The 21,980-nt window shown below is 55.6% G+C and overlaps 1 protein-coding gene across 10 annotated transcripts in view; it reads right to left on the bottom strand.

Moving 5' to 3' along the window:
- The window catches only part of BANP (BTG3 associated nuclear protein), a 111,992-nt gene that overhangs the window by 70,675 nt on the left and 19,337 nt on the right, over nucleotides 1-21,980 (bottom strand). For all 10 annotated transcript variants that reach the window (XM_062176911.1, XM_062176913.1, XM_062176917.1 and 7 more), the window contains exons 3-4: nucleotides 14,933-15,024; nucleotides 12,002-12,201 (exon numbers count right to left, since the gene is read on the bottom strand). In XM_062176911.1, coding sequence (XP_062032895.1) covers nucleotides 12,002-12,201; nucleotides 14,933-15,024 — 292 coding nt within the window. The remainder of the gene's footprint in view (nucleotides 1-12,001; nucleotides 12,202-14,932; nucleotides 15,025-21,980) is intronic.

The raw sequence follows: 21,980 nt of genomic DNA, 5'->3' as shown, positions 1-21,980 counted from the left end.
GACCTGCATGGACTTCCCAGCTCCTGGCCTCGGCCTGGTCCGGCACTGCTTACCGTGCGCGGCCTGAGCGAACATGCACACGGAAGGTACCTTTCCGTCTCTGCCACTGGCCTTTCAAGTCGATGAAAATAAATATTTCTTTAAAGGCGAAACAATCACACACACACACACACCCTCCCTCAGACAGGCAGATGCCTCCAACCTTCCCCCCCCCCCCCCGGCGGGCATGTGGCACCTCTTCATCAGCTGACCTACCCTGGCTGACTGGGGGGGGTCTCCGCCTGTACAGGGATCTTAGTTTTGTTCAAGGACCACCCCTGGTGCCTGGAGGACACCACTTGTGCAAGGCCTGCGTGAGTTCCAGAACAGGCTCAGGTGGGAAAACACTCGCTGACCACACGGCCTCGTGCTGCAGGCCCAGGGGCAGGAGAAGCGACCAGGGAAGGGTGCTCACGCGCGGCGCCCAAGGGACGGGCCTGGACATGCTCCCAGGGGACACAGGCTGACCTTGACTTCTGGAGGACGTGAGACTGAGAGCAACCCAGAACTCCGGGCTTTCTGGGGGACCCGGCTGAGTGTGGGTGCTCGGCGAAGGGCAAGTGCTGCCGGCTGAGTGTGGGTGCTCGGCGAAGGGCAAGTGCTGCCGGCTGAGTGTGGGTGCTCGGCGAAGGGCAAGTGCTGCCGGCTGAGTGTGGGTGCTCGGCGAAGGGCAAGTGCTGCCGGCTGAGTGTGGGTGCTCGGCGAAGGGCAAGTGCTGCCGGCTGAGTGTGGGTGCTCGGCGAAGGGCAAGTGCTGCCGGCTGAGTGTGGGTGCTCGGCGAAGGACAAGTGCTGATCCTGCAGCTTGTCAAACCTCACAGGGACGCTGAAGCTCTCAGCTCGCGCTGCCGGCATTCCTCACCCGCGGCAAGCCTCGCTCACTGCTTTTGTCCCCACCTTACTGGTAAACAGCAGGACTCCCGCCCTGAGAACCCTGCCTGGCCACGCCACAGCCTGCCCTCGTTTCTGTTGTTTAAAGACGCGTTTCCTTATCTGAAAGGTAGTTACAGAGAGAGAAGGAGAGGCAGAAAGAGAGGGAGAAAGAGAACGAGTGAGAGTGCGCTGGTTCACTCCCCAAACGGGCCAGGCTGGGGCTTCATCCAGGTCTCTCATGCGGGTGCAGGGGCCCAAACACTTGGTCCATCCTCCACTGCTTCCCTAGGCACATGAGCAAAGAGCTGGATGGGAAGTGGAGCAGCCAGGACTCGAACCGGCGCCCACATGGGATGCCAGCACTGCAGGCAAGAGCGTAACCCACTGTGCCACAGCGCGGCCCCTGCCCTTTCATTCTAACTGGCTCGCTCTGACACACTTACAACAACGCCCTCAGCCTTCAGAGTTCTCATGGAAAACACGGCCAAGGCGACGGTGATAAAGCCACCGTCAGCCTCTTCTCATCTCAGGAAAGCGCTGTCGCCACGTCACGCTGCCTCAGAGGGACAGCACCCAGGACCAGGGTCCACCGCACTTAGCGGAGGGGCCACATTTCTGGCCTGTGGAGCAGCAGGAAACACGTGCAGGCCCAGAGGCAGACAGCACGCAGCGGCGACAGCAGGCGGAGGACGCTGTGTGGGACAACCTGGGTGCAGCTCTCAGCCAGGGTCGGTTCTGAGCACACGCGCACTGCGCTCCCTCCAACTGTGCCCGCACACGGAGCCCGGTGCCGGCGACTCCTGAGCAGCTGACGACTGTTTCACAGTCCCCTGCAGCTGCCAGTCACCACTCAGCACGCCCCGTCTGGGAAACTGGACAGAATGTGAATTTTCTAAATGACATACGTGTTTTCAAAGGAAAAAAACCAACAAAAGCAAGCTATCGAAAACCTCAAGTCACTTTCCCTGCTTCCTCTATGTCAGAACACATGCTGGGGCAGGCACAGTGGCGCACCAGGTTAAGCCACCGCCTGCAGCACTGGCATCCCATACGGCCGCCGGTTCGAGTCGTGGCTGCTCCACTTCTGATCCAGCTCCCTGTCGATCTGCCTCCCCGCCCCCAGGCCTGGGCTGCCCCACCCAGCAGCTCACAGCACACACACCAATTACAATGTTTTACATGCTTTGTTACCACTGCTCCCATGCTAATCAGTGAAAAGTCTGCAAAGTCAGATTAAAAAAAAAAAAAAAAAAAAACTTTCGGTATTAGAATAAATCCGTGTTAAAAGGGTAAGAATAAGTCAGTGTTAAAATTTTCCTTCCGAGGCCAGCACTGTGGCGTAACCATCACTGCCGGCATCCCATATGGGTTCCAGTCCATGTCCCAGTTGTTGCACTTCCAATCCAGCTCACAGCTAACACACCTGGGAAAAGCACAGGAAGACGGCCCAAGGGCCTGGGTCCCTGCACCCATGTGGGAGACCCAGATGGAGCTCCCCATTTCAGCCTGGACCAAACCCTGGCCATTTCAGCCATCTGGGGAGTGAGTCAACAGATGGAAGATCTCTCTGTGTGTCTCTTTCAAATAAACAAACCTTTAAAAAAAAACGTTTCTTTCCAATATCTAATGAGATGAACAAAATACCACATAAAAATCAAGCCTCCCAAGGCCAGCGTTGCGGCATAGCAGGTTGAACCACCGCCTGCAGGGCTGCCATCCCATGTAGGTGCCAGTTTGAACCCTGGCTACTCCACTTCCGATCCAGCTCCCTGCTAATGTACTTGGGAAAAGCTTGGGCCCCAGCACCCACATGGAGACCCTGAAGAAGCTCCTGGCTCCTGGTTGCACTGGCCTTGCCCTGGCCATTACAGCCATTTGAGGAATGAACCAGGGAATGCAAGATCTCTCTCTAAATAAAACAAATCATCACACACACACACACAAAACCCCAAAAACCTCTTTCCAATAATGAACTTCACTGGAGCCAGGGAACGGCGAACCCAATCAGACGAGCTTCAACCAGAAGCTGGAGGAAGCAAGGAGCCCGGCAGCGGGGCAGGGGCCGCCCCTCCGAGCAGGAGGGCATCTGTACACTGGGGATGCTGACAAACATGCGAGGAAGGGGGCTGGGCATCAGGACGGCTCTGGGGGAGTCAGCAGGGGCCTGTGACACCTCGGGCAACAGGGCTACACTGCACTCGGCTCATCTTCAAGACGAAGGGAAACGGGGCTTCCAGGCCTAGGGCAGGGAACGCACAGGGCGAGCCTGGAGCTCCCCTCAGAGCATCAAGTAAGCAAGAAAGCATTCCAGAGAACTGGAAACAGACCCTGGACAATGCGGTGCCCAACAGCCAACCGAGAGAGCCCAGTGGGCAGAGCTGGGGCACTCCACTCGGCAGCCGAGTAAAGGACCTGAACCCAGACTCAGAGTGGAAGACAGACACCCAGGCTTCCACAGCGACAAACACGAAGGCGAGACTCTGCCCTCCAGGAGGGCACCACTGCCCACTTCCCCAGGGGACTGTGCACCGCAGTGGGACACCGAGGACACGGGGCAGCCAGTGACGCCCGTGGACATCACAGAGCCGAGTCATGCTGAAGGGAGGTGGCCCTGACAAGGCGTGAGGGAGGGAGGACACTGCTGCTGGGGTCTCCCTCCCCAACCCATCCCCCAGTCTAACTGTGGTGCAAACAGTGGACTGCTTCCAATGGAGGCGGTCCTACACAATAACCTGACTGGCACTCAAAAACCAGGAAAGGGCGGAGAAGCCGTGACAGACCAGGGAGCCTAACGAGACCCCACAGACACTGCACAGACGAGCGGGGGAGCTGAGGGGGACAGCTCCGGCTGCCATAGCCGCTGCAGCCGGCCCGCACGGCAGCCTGGTCTTGTACCACCCAAACCCTCTTGCCATGTCTCGCCAGGCCCTGCCCCTTCTGTGTGGCACAAACTGCAAATTCACGACCAGTGCCAGGTGGAAACAGCCAACGCGGCTGTGGGCTGTGTCCCTGCATAACTTTTAATAAACTCCCCGTGGGTACACTCCCACTGCCGCCACGCCCCTGATGTCGTGACACTGAGAGATTTCCAGAACAGGGCAATGGGACTCAGAGCTCCAGCCTTGCCCCAACTCCACCCACTTTGATTCTTCAATTAAGCCCCTCAGCCCCCAACCCCCCCATGCCTCCTGAAACCCTAGAACAGCCCAAACCTTGTTGAAGGTTGGGGCAGAGGGGGATTGGCGTCTTTCCATTTGCTCACTCTCCCGCGAGCCTGCCTGCGCTTCGTTCTGGGTGTGTACTGTCCTCTGTCTTTCAGTACACCTTGCTTTTCCACACACCTTGGTGCTTCCACGTTGAATTCTTTCACCTGTGACGGGAATGGCCCAGAATGCATTCAGCCAGGGGTCCCACACGGCCCACAAAGGGGGACGATGGAGAGCACCACGTTAATACCTTCCAGAATCGAGATGGAAGGGGCCAGCCCCCAGAGACACAACCAGCACTAAGGCAGGAGGCGCCACAGTGACCAAGCCCTGTGTCCATCAAAGGCCTCAGCCCGACGACTGCACCGGCCACCACCATCAGGCACCCAGGGGACAGGAAGGCTCTCAGACAGCGGAGGAGCAGGAAGGGGAGCCCCAGCTCAGGGCAGCCAGGCGACCGGAGGCGAGACGCCGTGCGCCAGGCGGGCCGAGCGTCCACAGCCGGCCTCAGTGACTGACTGCCCCGTCCTCTGGGGCTCACGGCAGTCACGCGGCCGAGAGCGAGTCCCAGCAGAGGCCCTCAAGACACGAGGGCCGGGCATCAGACGTCGGCACAAAGTCCACAGCTCACTGCCCTCGTGGTGCCGGGAGACGGACACTGGCCCCCAAATGCTGATGAAAAGCCGAGACAGGAAACACTGACGCGAGGCCACAGCCAGCACGGGGAGCAAATGGTTCAGCAATGAACAGAGCAAACCCTGACGCGAAGACAGAATCACGTGCACTAAAAATTACAGACAGCGCCGGACGGCAGCAAAAGCAGCGAGCTGAGAAGCGCCCCAGAATGAGGACGGTGCGCAAGACTCCACATCTCCACACGCTACCAGGGGCCACCAGGAAGGGGCGATGGAAACGCTGCCCAGGGTGCCTGCATCGACCAGCAGGGGTGCTGAGAGATGAACTGAACAAACGCACCTCAGTCAGCAGCCCCGGCAGGCCCAGCCGCAGCCCATGAGCCACGAGTGCTTCTAAAATCTAAGTACTCCAAGTGTTCAGAAGGTACACAATCTTCTAGAACGTTCAACTTTATTATCAGTGTTGGTTATTGCCAGGTCTCCCTTGAGCCATCAGAGGCCACGCATGTAACCTGTTTCCTGTGGCTGGTGCTCAGCCCTGACCTGGACAGGTATCTCCATCAGGCCACCCCAAGTGTCACGCAGACCAGGCAGGAAGGGGACTCAGGTATGCAGAGCCAGGCTCACCCTGAGTGCTGGCCACTGTCTGCACTCAGCGCTGCCCAGGGCGGCCGCTCTGCTGGGCCCGCAGGGGAGTGGGGAGGAGCCCTCAGCCTGGCTGCGCATACTTGTGAGGCTTATCTCCAAGCAGTTCAGATCTGTGATGTAATCACAAGGTGCTATCACTTAAAAAATTCCAGCCTCCAATGAGATAAGCAAAGAATTAAACAAGTCCTTCATGCCTAAGACCAAACTATTTCTTCACAATCCAAATAGCACTACATCTTGAGTTTATCACATTCCAGAGCCAACGACCTGCTGTACTTTCTCCAAGTTTTTTCTAATTTATTTACTTAAGAGAGAGGCAGAGAGACAAGGACAGAGCCAACTCTCATCTGGTTCATTCCCCAAATGCCGACAAAGGCTGAGAGCCAGAAAGATCGCCCCCAATGTGGACAGCAGGGCCTGCACCACTTGAGCCATCGCTGCTGGAGTCAGGGCCAGAGCTGGAACTAGAATCCAGGACCCTGATAAGGGACGCGAACGCCCCTCCCAGCGCCCTAACTGCTGGCACAAATGCCTGCCCGAGATCCTGGGCTTCTGCTGACTGACAGTGACGCCTAACTGGGAACACCTCCACGCCAGTCTCCCCTGCCAGGACTCCCACTCACGGCCAGAACAGGAGCACCGGGCACCAAGAAGCCGAGGGCTGTAGCCAGAGGAGGCCTTCTGCGGGGCACCCCTCCGCGTTTGCACAGAGGTCCTGCAGACGGAGCGGCGGCAGCCAGCGTCCTGACAAGGAGCCTGAGGCTTTTCTGGGTCCCACGTTCCCACCCTCCAGGAGTCAACACTCAGCTTTGAGGAAAAGGAAGAAAACAAACCCTCGCTACGTCCCCCTTCAGGAGGTCCCTCTGAAATAGACTTTAGGTCACTTTCTCTTAATTTTGAGAGCTACTGTTTCAAAGAAGCCTCTGACTTACTACAATTACATTAAGATTGTAAAAGCATAATAAAGTTTCTCCTGATTTTTAATCTTTTAAAAATAAGAAATAGCAACAACTTTCTTGTCAATGAGCACGTTCAGTTAACGACAGCCAACCAGCGGGAGCCCTTGTCTGTGTTACCATCTGTGTCAGGGCGCAGCCTGGCTCCAGCCTCCACAGGGCACCAAGACGCCCCGTGGTCAGCTCTAGGCCCTGCAGCACTGAGTGCGGGCAGCTCGCCTCCCACAAGGGCAGCGCGCTCAGTTCTGTCCCACCCACTGTCCCCCAGTCTCTGTCTTTCAGAGTTATCTACACACACACACCTGTGCGTGCCGCGCCCCTCTGGCCACCCGGTGCAACGCCGGCCGTGCTAAAACACTCCCTACCCGGTGCCAACCCCGGGCATCCACGGCCACACACTACACCTCCCAAACATCTCGGAAGGTAAAACTTTATGTCGCTACACCTACATATACAATTACACAAAGTCCAAGTTCATGGCACACCTGGAGGAAGAGCAAAAGCCAACCCTTAGAAGAATCCAATCCATTTCCTGTCGCCAAGAAGGCTGTGGTGGGTGAGTCCCTGTCCAAGGAGCCTCACCAGCGTCTTAACAGAGACGGAGCTGCAGCTCAGAGAAAGGGGCTCTGCTCCTCCTCCTCCCACCTGAAGTTGTTTGGAGTCTCATTCAGTCTCAGCCAGAAAATCCAGGGCCGGCCCTGTGGCACAGCAGGTAAAGCTGCCGCCTGTAGGGCTGGCATCCCATATGGGCGCCGGTCCTAGTCCCGGCTGCTCCTCTCCGATCCAGCTCTCTGCTAGGGCCTGGAAAAGCAGGAGAAGATGGCCCAAGTTTGGGCCCCTGCACCCACGTAGGAGACCAGGAGGAAGCAACTGCCTGCTGGCTTCGGATCAGCACAGCTCTGGCCGTTGCAGCCATTTTGGGAGAGAACCAGCAGATGGAAGACCTCTCTCTCTCTCTGCCTCTCTGCAACTTTGCCTTTCAAATAAATAAATCTTATTAAAAAAAAAAAAAAAGGAATCTGAAAAGCTGGACTCACGGTGCAGCTGGGCTGGCAGTGCTCCATGGCCCTGTGCTCCAAGGAGCAGACCTGGGAGGTGGGGGATGCTCAGAGCGACACGGCAGCTGTGAGGCCGGACCTGAAGAACCACAGGTGCAGTGTACCCGGGGGAGCAGAGCACGGCCTCTGCGGTGTGCCCTCACCACGAGGCTCGCAGCCACTCGCGGCCGTGCCAGGCAACGGGGAGCAGTCCTCAGCAGACAGCGCCACGGCCCCTGTTCAGAGTCCCGCACAGTGTGAGACGCCACTCAGACTTCCCAACGATCTACCCCAGCACACGCGTGGCCCAGGGAAGCTTACGTTCTCTTTAGGAGCATGTGACTTAGATAGAAGACTTTATTTCCAGCATCTGAGGCCCAAAGTTAATAAAACATTAACTGGGGCCAGCGCTGTGGCCTAGTGGGTTAAGCTGCTGCCTGCAGTGCCGGCAATCCATATGGGTGCTGGTTCAAATCCTGGCTGCTCAACTTCTCACAGCTCTCTGCTGTGGCCTGGGAAAGCAGTGGAAGATGGCCCAAGTCCTTGGGCCCCTGCACCTGTGTGGGAGACCCGGAAGAAGCTCCTGGCTCCTGGCTTCGGATGGGCGCCACTTGGTTCGTTGCAGCCATCTGGGGAGTGAACCAACGGAAGGAAGACACCTCTCTCTCCCTCTCTCTCTCTCTCTCTGCCTCTGCTTCTCTGTACCTTTGCCTTTCAAATAAAATAAATCTTTAAAAAAATGAACTAAGTCTTCACTGTTTTTAGCGACTTTTCAACGCTCCGTCACTCAAACCTTAGACACACACGGTCATCACTGTGCCGTGTTCACAGAGCAGTGGCCCCTCTCTGGAGCAGACGCAGTCTCACCACTGCCCAGGACCTGCTCCCCTGCCCTCCCTGGAATCTCCAGTGAACAGCTTCAGCTGTTGGCGACTCATGCTTCTTGTTTTCAGAACCGATACTGAGAGAAAACGCCAGATTTAATACCTCTTTACAATCATTCAACTGTGTCCTACTTAAAACCCTGCCTGCGAGAAAATGGAATTTTCCCTTCTGTTAATTTTACCTAATTTTTATAAACAGTTTATCAGCAATACTAGCAGGCCCTGTGCCAACACACATTAAATGTATAAAGAGTTGGTTTCATCCTGCCAACAAAATTCTTTAAAACAAGAAAAATCAAGTGATCAGAGTCAGAGATCATACACCTGCGTCAGAATTGGAACACCCTGCCTTTAGCTAGTACTTGCTACTTACGGATGGAGCACTCTACCATTGCTGGTACCTACGGAGCATTCTACTACTGCTGGTACCTACGGAGCATTCTACTACTGCTAGTACCGACGGAGCATTCTACTACTGCTAGTACAGACGGAGTATTCTACTACTGCTGGTACCTACGGAGCATTCTACTACTGCTAGTACAGAGCATTCTACTACTGCTAGTACAGACAGAGCATTCTACTACTGCTGGTACCTACGGAGCATTCCACTACTGCTAGTACAGACGGAGTATTCTACTACTGCTGGTACCTACGGAGCATTCTACTACTGCTAGTACAGACAGAGCATTCTACTACTGCTAGTACAGACAGAGCATTCTACTACTGCTGGTACCTACGGAGCATTCTACTACTGCTAGTACCTACGGAGCATTCTACTACTGCTAGTACAGACGGAGCATTCTACTACTGCTAGTACAGAGCATTCTACTACTGCTGGTACAGACGGAGCATTCTACTACTGCTAGTACAGAGCATTCTACTACTGCTAGTACAGACGGAGTATTCTACTACTGCTGGTACCTACGGAGCATTCTACTACTGCTAGTACAGACAGAGCATTCTACTACTGCTAGTACAGACGGAGTATTCTACTACTGCTGGTACCTACGGAGCATTCTACTACTGCTAGTACAGACAGAGCATTCTACTACTGCTAGTACAGACGGAGTATTCTACTACTGCTGGTACCTACGGAGCATTCTACTACTGCTAGTACAGACAGAGCATTCTACTACTGCTAGTACAGAGCATTCCACTACTGCTAGTACGGACAGAGTATTCTACTACTTGCTAGTATGCATAGAGTATTCTGCTACTTGCTAGTAGGTACAGAGCATTCTATTTTTAGTACATATGGAGTATTATTCTACTTGCTAGTATGTACGGAGTATTCTACTACTTGTTAGCACATATGGAATATTCTACTGCTGGTACACACGGAGTATTCTACTACTGCTAGTATGGACGGAGCATTCTACTACTTGCTAGTACGGACGGAGTATTCTACTGCTAGGATGGTGGGAGCATTCTACTACTTGCTAGGACGGACGGAGTATTCTACTACTGCTAGTACAGATGGAGTACTCCACTATTTGCTAGTAGAACCATCCTGCTGCCCGTCGAGGGGACATGGGGACCCTGCAGCTAGAAAAGAGCCCGTCCCAGAGAGCGGCTCTACCTCCAGGCCCCCAGAACTCCGAGGACACAGCAGCCAGCGTGAGCGCGGCGCCCACCCCAACGAGACGGAGGTCTCCACACCCAGGCAGTGGGAGAATTCACACGCCACAGCAGCCAGGGTGAGGCGGGCACTGGAGACCGAGCCCACAAACTCGGCCACAGTGGGGGGCCCAGGGCCCAGGCGCCCACCACGCAGGTGGACTCCAGGTCCGCCATGGCTGGGGCGCCCTCGGAGCTGTCCCTTGGAGCAGGTGCCCAAGTGCCTAGGGTGTTCTGCATCCACTGAGACACAGACATGCTCAGTGTGCTCCTAACAGGAGATCCTCCCGCACACGTCGCAGGGCCCCGACATCTGTGCTAACTCACGGAAACAGACCCACGCTCCGTCCAACACGCACACACACATGTGCATGCTTGTGTATTTTTAACATGACTCGAATTCTCCAGGAACTTGACTACCGGGTAAGCGGAACGTCACACTCTGCCTAGTTGAAATTTCATCCAGAGCTGCCACCATGCTGGAAAGCCTGTGGACGGCCGGGGTCAGCCTGCAGGGACGGCACTGAGACACAGAGTGCGAGGCAGGGCACCTGGCTTACTCCCTGGCAGCCACTGGCTTGCTGAAATACGTTCTCTTCCTTGGGGCTGGCACTGTGGTGCAGCGGTTAAAGCCCCGGCCTGCAGTGCCCGCATCACATTAGGGTGTCAGCTCGAGTCTCAGCTGCTCCACTTCTGATCCAGCCCTTGCTGGTGCACCTGGGGGGAGGACACCCCAAGTGCTTGGGCCCCTGCACCCACGTGGGAGACCTGGAGGAAGCTCCTGGCTTCGAATCGGCTCAGCTCTGGCCACTGAGGCCATTTGGGGAGCGAACCAGTGGATGGAAGACCTCTCTTTCCATCTCTACCTTTCTCTGTAACTCTCAAATAAATAAAATAAATCTTCTTGTAAAAAAAGAAATACGTTATCTTACTACACACTACTGTCCTTTTACTTTTACAATACAGTTTGGGCATCCTGTTAATTTTTAAATTACAGATCTTATTTTCTAAACATCGTATTTTACAATAAGAGAACATCACACAAAAATTACCCAACAAAAAAGGCACTGAGTCCAGGGAGTCTCCACAACAAACCTAATCAAGTGTCCGTGCAAAGAACCAGCTCACTGACGTCACTCCCTGTCAGAGGGTACTGAGACACCCGATTCTGCCTCTACCAGCTGGGGTCGGGGTAGGGGCCAGGTGGTGAGCGACTTCAGGAAGCATGATGAAGTACGCCAGCACAACCGGTGCCGCTAGGAGTCCCTGGGCTCGTACTGCAGCACCAAGACCACAGCACAGAAAGGCATCCTCCTGTCTCTCCCCGTGTACCTGAGGGACCACAGAGCAGAGGGACGGGGGCAGCGAGGCCACCGCACTGCCTGCAGGCTGGCTGTGGCTCCCACTCCTCTGCGTCCACCTGTCTCCCCCAGTTCCCAAACTGCTGTCCTCCGCACTCAGGGCAGGGGGCTGCCGCCCCTCCAGAGCACTCCAGAGAACAGTGTGAAGAGTCTCCCAGCTCCCAGGCCCCAAGAGGAACACAGACATATTTTGCCCACCACCACAAACACCTGCCCATGCCCACCGGATTGAGGGGCACTGCCACCCACAGTGGGAGCCGGAGCTCATCTCCCAGGCTAAAGCACCCAGCACAGCAGGCCAGAGGCTCCTGGGGCTCCTCCCGTGCAACCAAACTCCACCAGCTTCGCCTCAGGGCAGTGCACTGCCTACTGTGTAGGCCTCCAAGACTAGGCTCTGAAGACAGCTTTAAAAATAGGCTCAATAGAAACCACAGGCGTGAATGGAACGTTTGATATACTGGAGAGAATTTATAAACACCACCTATGAAGAAAAAACACCGAAAAAGATCTGCCAGATAGAGTAGGAAAGAGAAAAGAGGCCAATGTCCGTCTTCAAAGACTTGGTTCCAGAGCAAAGGCGTGGGGTCTGGTTTGTGTCACAGAGAGAAACAGAGTGCCAGCAAGACGCCCTGCGCTCGGTTTCGGACTGCCTACAACCAGCGCCAGGAAGTGCCGAGGCCCAGCTGTCCACAGCACAGGGAGCAGCGGCGGGGGAGCCCCCTCCCCCACGCTGAGTCCGCTCTTACCATCGCACTTTGTTGCAGGTCTGGGTGGCCCCGAGCGGAGAGCCCGCCACCATGGGGACCTGGATGGGGCTGTGCTGCTTGTTGGTGACCAGGTCCAGCTTTTCTTCCAGGGACTTGCAAGTGGCCTCCAGAGCCTGCAGCTTGGCCTCGATGCTGTCCAGTCGTAGGCATATTGTCTGGTTAATGGAGTACAGGAAGGACTGGAAGTGAAAACAGAGCGGCTTCAGAAAGGAGGCCCGAACGCAAGGAGGCGGCTCCCAGGAGCACCGGGGAGCCGTGTTCTGCTCCAGGTACAGCTTCTCCCACAGCGCACTGCTGCACCGCGACTCCCTCACGCACACGCCAGGAACACCTGCGTAAACAACGCAACCCCTGCCTCGGGAACGTGACCATCAACCACGGTCTGACTTCTATGTGCAGCTGCAATTCTTAGCTGTGCGCAAACCGTTAACAAAGCATGTCTTTAGCATGTTCTATCAAGTGGCATGTTCACACTGAAAGCCGCCCACGTCTCTCCAATGACGAGAGATCACACCTGACACCGGCCTGGGAACCCCCAGACAGTTCCTTCACACCACGCCCCACTGCCTGGGAGCACCGGGGAGCTCCCGCTGCGCCCTGACGGAGGTCACCCTGGGCTCCCAGAGTTGCTGAACTGCAAGCTCGCCATCTGGTGGTGATCGGGAGAGCAGCCTCACGTTTGCTGACCATGACTGAGTCCAACCCCAAGTAAACACCGAGAGCAGGGGCACACAGGGCTCCAAACGCGCAAGCGTCCTCTGCACAAAGCACCCAGGGAGGAGCCGCACTCCCCAGCCGCCACCCTACAGGAGGCTGCCGGGAAGGATCGTGCCGGAACTCTATAGTGCCGGCCGGCAGCACCCGACCGAGAGTCAGGATCCGACTTGTCCCACCGTGGCCGTGCCAGGCGGGAAGGCACAGGTGTGTGAGAGCTGCTCAGAGCCAGCGTGGACCGGACCTCCAGCAGCGGACTCTGCTATGGCCCGAGAGCAATCTGCAGCTATCAAAGCATAGCAGCACCACGCAACACGGTGTGTGGCCGGCACCACGCCCTGGGGGACGGCAGGGAGGGCAGCACCCTGGGGGAGAAAACCTCACCTCACCCAGCAACTCACTTCTGTCTCAGTCCGTTGCTCCCTAAGGGTAAGATCCATCCAGAGGGTGAGGCAAGCACACAGTGGTCCACTGCCCACTCCCCAGGATGTGAGAGGGAGAACAAGCCACGGGACAGGGGACACCTGGGGTGCTGGCACGCAGCCACGGTAGCCACAAGGCCAATGCCAGTTGTGCCACAGCACGGACATCACCCTGAAATGCTCAACTCCTGACAGAAGACCACTGACAACCCCACTATTCTTTTGTAATTTGAAGACACGAAACACTTGTCTTCTGTATTCTTTTTAAAGATTTATTTATCTGAAAGTCAGAATTACAGAGTGGGAGAGGTAGAGAGACAGTGAGATCTTCCATCTGCTGGTTCACTCCCCAGATCGACTACCACAGCCAGCACTGGGCCAGGCCGAAGCCAGGAGTTTCATTTGGGTCTCCCATGTGAGTACAGGGCCCCAAGCAGTTGGGCCGTCTTCCACTGCTTTCCCAGGTGCATTAGCAGGGAGCTGGAACAGAAGTGGAGCAGCCGGGACTCAAACCAGCATCCTTAGGGGATGCCGGCAATCCAGGTGACACTTTGCCCACTGCACCACCACGCCAGCCCCTTCTGTATTCTTTAAACTCAGTAATACCACATTATTTTAATTCTGAATTAGGAATAATTCCATCTGGGGTTTGGGTGAAAATCATTGTTATATACAAACAAAGTAGCTTATCAAACAAGACAATAAGGAATGAAGAGTGGGGAACTGTTGAGCAAGCTTTCATACACAACGGGCACTACCCAGAGACCACTTGAATCTAACAGTTCTGGAAGTCTGCAGGCAAGCACTCCCAACAGTGCTCACGACTGCTCGCCGGCAGCGTCCAAACTGCAGCCCGGCTCCCACGTCACTGAGGCCAGCGCCGACGCAGGGCCACTTCACAGCCCCACGCTTGCACTAATGTCTTCTGTGACAAAATTACAATCCCATTTTGTTTTAAAACATGGTAGCATGGTGGTACTAATGCAACCACTGTCCAGCCCCTGGCCTGGGGCTGGAACTGTCCAGGTGTCACTCAATCCCCTGCATAAGGAGTATGGGCAAGCTTACGCCACTTCCTCTAGCTGACATGAGCGTGCGTCGCCGGACCCGCTGCCTAACAGAGAAACTGCCAGAGCTCTCCTGTGCACTGCCCCGTGCGCTTCTCACACGTGCTGACACTTCCTGCCACGACTCTGCAAATACAGGAACCTAGCAACCAAAGACCCAGAAATAACCCAGAGTGCTTCCCAGGAACCCCACCTAGTAAACTTCAGAACGTAGCCGACTTCCATGCCAGGCACAAGTCACCAATGATGGAAACAGAGCCCTGTGTCTCTAGCAAGGCTCCTCACTGGGCGGCGTCTCCACGTGGACGTTTCCTCGCCACACTCCTCAAGGGAACAAGGGGTTTCAGGCTCTCTTTTGTAGGGGTTAAACAAAACAGTATGTTCCAATCCAACCCCAGACCCAGAAATGCGGCCTCATCTGGAAAACGGAGCTGCAGATCTAAGTCAGCGAGACCATCGGGATCACCATGGGCCCTGAACTCAAGTTCAAGTCCGAGAGCAGACAAGCAGGCAGTCCCAGGGCAACAGGGGAAGCCGCGTCACAACAGGCAGACCAGGGCACTGCAGCCCCGAGCCCAGGACGCCCGGGGCCACCAGAGCTGCAGGAGATACAGCAGGGTCCTGCCCTCGCCTCTGGAGTGGGAGAAGAACCCCAGCGTGTGACAATCGGCGACTGAGCAGCACAGAGTCAGAGACGGGTGTCTCACCTTTATGGAGGGATCTTGGCAACTGACGGCGAGTCGCTGGCGTTTCAAAGCAGGTTCGTCCTCGTCCGCCACTACGTGGTTCTCCAGCACAACTGAAATCAATGACAAACACTTAACTTACTGCCACAGAGTTCCGTTAACATCAGTAAACAACACTGACAGCTTACCATTGAATAAAAAGGGTTGTGCTTTTTTTAAAGTTAAAACTTAAAATGTGTACTCAAGCAGAGAAAGGGAGGAGGGGAGCCCTCCTCCTCCCAGGAGCACCTGCGGTCCCAGGGGAGCTACGCTGCTGCCCCGACGCCAGAACGGCCGGCTTGTCATGGGCGGTCTCCAGGTGGCCTGTACGGCTCCAGCGTCAGCCGAGAGCCAACAACAACAGTGATTTCTCCCCAGCTGCTCATTTCTAAATCAAAACCCACTCAGAGGCGGTGACGCCGGGTCATGATCAGAGCCACGGCCCACACCGCTTCCTCCCCATCAGCAGCTCTCCAACTCCAGGCCTGCTGCAGGGTGTTGGCCACCTTCCCTCGATGTACACTTGCTACAAACACGGCATCCGAGAGAACCAAAGACCAGAACCGCCCACGATCGACCCATCGCTGCCGGCCACACTCTGGGGAGACACGCCCAGCCCCGGGCCCCAGAACAGGTCGTTCTGAAAGACGGACACATTTGCAGTGGAGGATGCCCCACGTCCTTGGGCCCTGCACCCACGTGGGAGACCCAGAAGAAGCTCCTGGTTCCTGGCTTCGGATTGGCACAGCTCCGGCCATCGTGGCCAACTGGGAAGTGAAGACCTCTCTCTCTATCTCTCTCTCTCTCTCTCTCTCTCTCTTTCTGCCTCTCCTCTATGTATAATTCTTTCAAATAAATAAATCTGAAAAAAAAAGAAAAGAAAAGAAAGAAAGACGATACGTTTGCATTTGGGGACAGAGCTTCACAGTCAACATTTTTATCAAGTTGTATCCCAGGAGTTACTTTGTCACTTTGCTATCGTTTTGCCAGAAATAATCAGTGGTAACTGGTGTGCCTCCCTCACTTCCCTCCACAGGTTCACACGGAAGTGACCCCGACAGCCACAGCACACACGCACAGAGATGAACGCCAGACACACACACACGTGCTCAGAGACAAACCTGACACCACCGCACATGCACACAGACAAGAACCTGACACACGCGACACGCACCTGCACGGACGTGCACATGCGAAGTTCAACATCACCTACGCGAGAGCTGTCTGCCCTCTTCTGCCTCACTTTGCAACAGGATACGGAGAGCCCCGCCCCCAACAGCTCCAACCCACCGCCTCCCTAACTACTCAGTCGTGTGTCTCTTCTGTAGCAGTGAGGGCCGGGATCTAAAAACCCACGCGATGTGACAGTATCAGTGTGGACATGCACAGGTGTGAGCATGCTTGCTGGGGCCCACACGGCCTGGTCTGCTCTCAGATGCACCTGACACAGGCAGGATGAGCCACTGGGCCCTTCCTCCGACCACCAACTGCCCATCCCTCACCAGGAGAATCCGTCCACCTTCCATCCAGCCCCTGCCACAGGCCACCTTGTTTAAGAGCCAGAATTCACATCTGTTCACCCTGTGACACCAAGTCACAGAGCCCACAGAACAGACCACACCTCCAGCCCCTTACAACAGGGCTGCCCATACATACGGCTGGCACTCAGGGAACCCAAGTGCCTGGGTCTCTGTGGTCCCCCCATCAAAGTGATGCCACGTGTGTATTCCAAGTAAGATCTCAACAGGGCCATGAGCGCCAGGGCCTGCAGCCTGTGCAGGCCAGAAAATCCACTGTGAAACTGTTAAAGACGTCACGGCTCCAGCAGGAAGGTCTCACAGGGCCTGGCCAGAGCTATAAACTCTGATCTCCCTGGAGGTGGACATCATAGCCGAGGACCAATATACACGAGAAACACTGCTCGGGGACAGCATGGCTGTGGTGAAGTCGTGTAAGTCTCCTGCAATGCCGGCATCCCATACGAGCGCTGGTTCAAGTCCCGGCTGCTCCACTTCCAACCCAGCTGCCTGCTAGGGCCTGGGAAAGCAGTGGAAGATGGCCCAAGTGCTTGGGCCCCTGCACCTATGTGGGAGACCTGGAAGAAGCTCCTGGCTCCTGGCTTCAGTCTGGCCCAGCTCTGGCCGTTACAGCCATCTAGGGAGTGAACTAGCACATGGAAGATCTCTTTCTCTCTCTCTCTCTGCTTTTCAAAAGATAAGTAAATAAATATTTGTTAAAAAAAAAAAGGGGGGGGGGGGGACACTGCTCCCCATGGGCTCTGCTGCCATGCAGGGAATCCTCATTGGCAGGCACAACCCCATCCTCTCACTGAAACCTTTTGTTTCACCAAAATTTAAAAAGGAAAAACCCATGTCTGCAAGGGTCTGTGGTCATTCAGTCTACTTACTCTCACAGGAAGCTGGGGACTGAACCAGGACCTCCAGGGGACCCCACCATCATTATTTTCGCTGGGTGCCTTGCTGGGGTCACGTGGCTCCTCGTAGCTGCAGAAGTGAGGAAAGCACTGAGAGGCAGCCACGCGGGAGACAGGTGCTCAGGCTGCCTGCCAACAGCAACGGCAACCGACACTCGCTTTCTTCTTGGGATTCGGCTACACTTCCTTCACACGGGCTCTTACAGTGTTCCTACACCTTGTACACTCTGGTCCTGTTTTGTTACGCTTTGTACACAACAGGTTTTATAATTCTGCCACACTTTGAACACACTGGTTTTTATAATTCTGTACTTTACACACTGGTTTTTATATTTTGTACGCATCACTTTTAGAATTATACGACAGAATGCCTTGTTCATCTTAAAGCCATCCCAGTCTACTGGAATGTGAAGGCACAATCGCACTTCTATACAACCACATGGTCCGTACGTGCGAAACCACAAGAACCTGGAGCTCTTTGGGTTTGATGGAAACAAGAACAGCTGGCAGGCTACAACGCCAACCACTCGAGAGCAGCCATGCCGCTGAGAACCCGGGGAACTTTCGCTTCTTCCACTTTCGTGTCTCCTCCTCCGATGTCTACGAGGTTCCTATTTTACAGAAGAGCACAACACACTGTGGATAAGACAAGCACGGCACCGTGGCGCGCACCCTGGACAGTTCTTGTGGCTCAGGACACGAGCTCTGGGCTGGGCAGGCCTCAGCGGCTCTGCTCACGTCCACCTGTTAACCAACAAAAGACCGTAGTTCCCACTCACTTAAGAAACAGACGGAACCAGGTCAAGAGTAGAAATGGTGGGGCAGGCACTGTGGCGCAGTAGGTTAAGCACCCGCCTGCATAGCTGGCATTCCATATGGGTGCCGGTTCATGTCCCGGCTGCTCCGCTTCCGATCCAGCTCTCTGCTATGGCCTGGCAAAGCAGCAGAAGATGGCTCATGTCCTTGGGCCCCTGCACCCACGTGGGAGACCCCGAAGAAGCTCCTGGCTTCAGATTGGCCCAGCTCTGGCATTGCGGCCATTTGGGAAGTGAACCAGCAAGTGGAAGACCTCTCTTTCTATGTCTCTCCCTCTCTTTCTCTCTGTAACTCTCTCAAATAAATAAATAAAATCTTTTAAAAAAATTTTCTAAAAATGTTGTGAAGTGTTCACTGTACATATATTAGATACACAGAAAGGCTGAAAATTAATGAGCTAAGCATCCATCTCAAGAATCAAAAATGGGATAGAAAAACAATCCAAATGAGTGAATGGATGAACAGAGACCAGAAATGGCCTCTCTGGCCGGCGCCATGGCTCAACAGGCTAATCCTCCTCCTGCGGCGCCGGCACACCAGGTTCTAGTCCCGGTCGGGGCGCCGGATTTTATCCCGGTTGCCCCTCTTCCAGTCCAGCTCTCTGCTATGGCCCGGGAAGGCAGTGGAGGATGGCCCAAGTGCTTGGGCCCTGCACCTGCATGGGAGACCAGGAGAAGCACCTGGCTCCTGGCTTCGGATCAGCGAGATGCGCCAGCCGCAGTGGCCATTGGAGGGTGAACCAACGGCAAAAAGGAAGACATTTCTCTCTGTCTCTCTCTCACTATCCACTCTGCCTGTCAAAAAAAAAAAAAAAAGAAAGAAAGAAAAAGAAAAAGAAAAGGCCTCTCCAAGCCCTCTCTGTGGACTGTGGTCTGTACAGAACACTACTGGGGGCAGGCTGGCGGAACACTCCCAGTCCTGACTTCCGCTGTGTCGCTGGGATATTTTCAGGTACACGCTGTTCTGTGCTCATTCACCCACCCACATGGACAGACAGCAGTGCTTCTCAGAAACAACCCAGGCTGAGGCAAGCCCAACGGCCCCGCAGCACGGCGTGCCGACTTCCGGGAACAGCTTATTCCAGAACCATCACAACGCACACCTCTTCCACACCACGAGCGACTTCCAAACGCAGCTGTTCAATTAGCACCAAACACAAGACATCACACTTGCTTAGGAGATGGCCAAAAATCCTCTTTTCTGACGAGAAAAGTTGTCAGCATTTCAATCCCACCATCGCAGAAAGAACAACCAGGCAACCCACTCAGTGCCCCCATTGTGTGGACCTGTCACTTCACTCGCCCCGTTGTGTGGACCTGTCACTTCACTCGCCCCGTTGTGTGGACCTGTCACTTCACTCGCCCCGTTGTGTGGACCTGTCACTTCACTCGGCCCGTTGTGTGGACCTGTCACTTCAGACTGGAGTGAGACAATGCGGCACACCTGAGACTTCTTAGGGCAGAAGAAGACGACGTCTCAAGAAATCTTTTACGGGCTGGTGTCGCAGCCTAGCAGGTTAAGCCACTGCCTGCAGTGCCGGCATCCCATATGCACGCAGGTTTGAGCCCTGGCTGCTCCACTTCCGATCCAGCTCCCTGCTGGTGCACCTGGGAAAACACCCGGAAGATGACCCAAGTCCTTGCGCCCTGCAACCACATAGGAGACCCAGATGAAGCTCCTGGTCCCGACTTCAGCCTGCCCAGCCAAGGCCACTGTGAGCATTTGGGGAGGGAACCAGCGGATAGAAGATGGATCTCTCTCTCTCTCCCTCCATCTCTCTCTCTGTAACTCTTTCAAATAACTAAATTTTTTTAAAGAAATCTTATAAAAATAGTATGTGTAGACAAAGGTTCTTCACAGATGAAACACCTGAAATTTAGGGTTTACTTCTCAAAGGTCACCTCAGAATAAACAGGCAGCTGCAGCTTCACAGACTCGTCTCTGCCGTTGTAAAGAAACGCACAGCCGCGGCGCGGCGCGGGGAAGGCTGTCCCCCGGCCGCCTGGGAGCCTCGGCACAGTGCGGGGAAGGCCGTCCTCCGGCCATCTGGGAGCCTCGGCGCGGCACAGGGAAGGCCGTCCCCCGGCCGCCTGGGAGCCTCGGCGCGGCGCGGGGAAGGCCGTCCTCCGGCCGCCTGGGAGCCTCGGCACGGTGCGGGGAAGGCTGTCCTCCGGCCGCCTGGGAGCCTCGGCACGGCGCGGGGAAGGCCGTCCCCCGGCCGCCTGGGGGAGAGTGCGTTCACGGAGCCTCCCCGGAGAACCACCCGCGGCCCCGCTGAATGCTACTCACGGAAGTGCTGCCACTTGAGCCTGCCCCCAGAACAAGTGCCAAGATACAAGGGTGAGAATCTTTGCCACAGGGCAGCACAGAAAAGAAAATCGAGGGGCCTGGCGCTCTGGCATAGACGGTAAAGCTGCCACCTGCAGTGCTGGCATCCCATTTGGGCGCCGGTTCAAGACCCAGCTGCTCCACTTCCGATCCAGCTCTCTGCTGTGGCCTGGGAAAGCAACAGAAATTGGCCCAAGTCCTTAGGCCCCTGCACCCACGTGGGAGCCCTGGAAGACGCTCCTGGCTTCAGATCTGTGCAGCTCCGCTGTTGCAGCCCATTGGGGAGTGAACCAGCAGATGAAAGACTCCTCCCTCCCTCCCTCCCCCCCCCAACTCTGACTTTCAAATAAATAAATAAATCCTTAGGAAAAAAAAAAAGAGAAGAAAATCAGGGTAGTATATCAAAGAAATATATATAAAATACAGGGTAACATATAAAAGAAAACCATGCAAACAGCCATTTCAAGAGGAGGTCCAGTAAGTCAGGGTGCACCTGTAAATGATGAGCATGGAGCTATGGAAGAAAACGAAGGAGCCAGCGCTGTGGCACAGCGGGTTAACGCCCTGGCCTGAAGTGCCGGCATCCCATATGGGCACTGGTTCAAGACCTGGCTGCTCCATTTCCAATCCAGCTCTCTGCTATGGCCTGGGACAGTAGTAGAAGATGGTCCAAGTCCTTGGGCACTTGCACCCACATGGGAGACCCAGAAGAAGCTCCTGGCTCCGGATCAGTGCGGCTCCGGCCATTGCGGTCAATTGGGGAGTGAACCATCGGATGGAAGACCTCTCTCTCTCTCTGCGCCTCTCCTCTCTCTGTGTAACTCTTCCAAATAAAATAAATAAGTCTTAAAATAAAAAAAAAAAATGAAGGAGAGTGAGCATCCAGCCCAGCGGCTAAGACACCCACACCCCACACTAGCTCGTGGGCTCCAACTCCTGACTCCACTTTGCTGCCAACGCAGACCCTGGGAGGCAGTGGCGAAGGCTCAAGCAGCTGGGTTCCCGCCACTCATGTCGGAGGCCTGGACTGCGATCCTGGCTCCTGGCTCGTGGCTCCAGCCCGAGCCCAGCCCCAGCTGCTGCAAGCACCTGGATGAGAGCTCTCTGTCTCTAATAAACCCTGAGATGCACCTGCACCTGTGCGGCAAGGCGCCCACCTCACAACTGCAACGTCTACAGCCGGTCTGCAGGAGCACAGCCTCAGGACACAGGACGTGGATGCGTGTGCACGCCGGCCCTCACGTCGGAGCGGCCAGTGGGTGGCAGGGGTGCAGAGAGGCCGTGCTGCACAGCTGCACGGGGGGCAGTGCAGACAGGAGGGCGGGCGCGGCTCAGGCGCTGCGGCCTGCGCTCCTCGGACAGGAGGCCACGGGCGCGGCTCAGGCGCTGCGGCCCACGCTCCTCGGACAGGAGGCCACGGGCGCGGCTCAGGTGCTGCGGCCCGCGCTCCTC

The sequence above is a fragment of the Lepus europaeus genome, chromosome 19 (assembly GCF_033115175.1).
Source record: "Lepus europaeus isolate LE1 chromosome 19, mLepTim1.pri, whole genome shotgun sequence".
NCBI lineage: Eukaryota > Metazoa > Chordata > Mammalia > Lagomorpha > Leporidae > Lepus > Lepus europaeus.
This window is presented reverse-complemented; position numbering and strand designations above follow the sequence as displayed.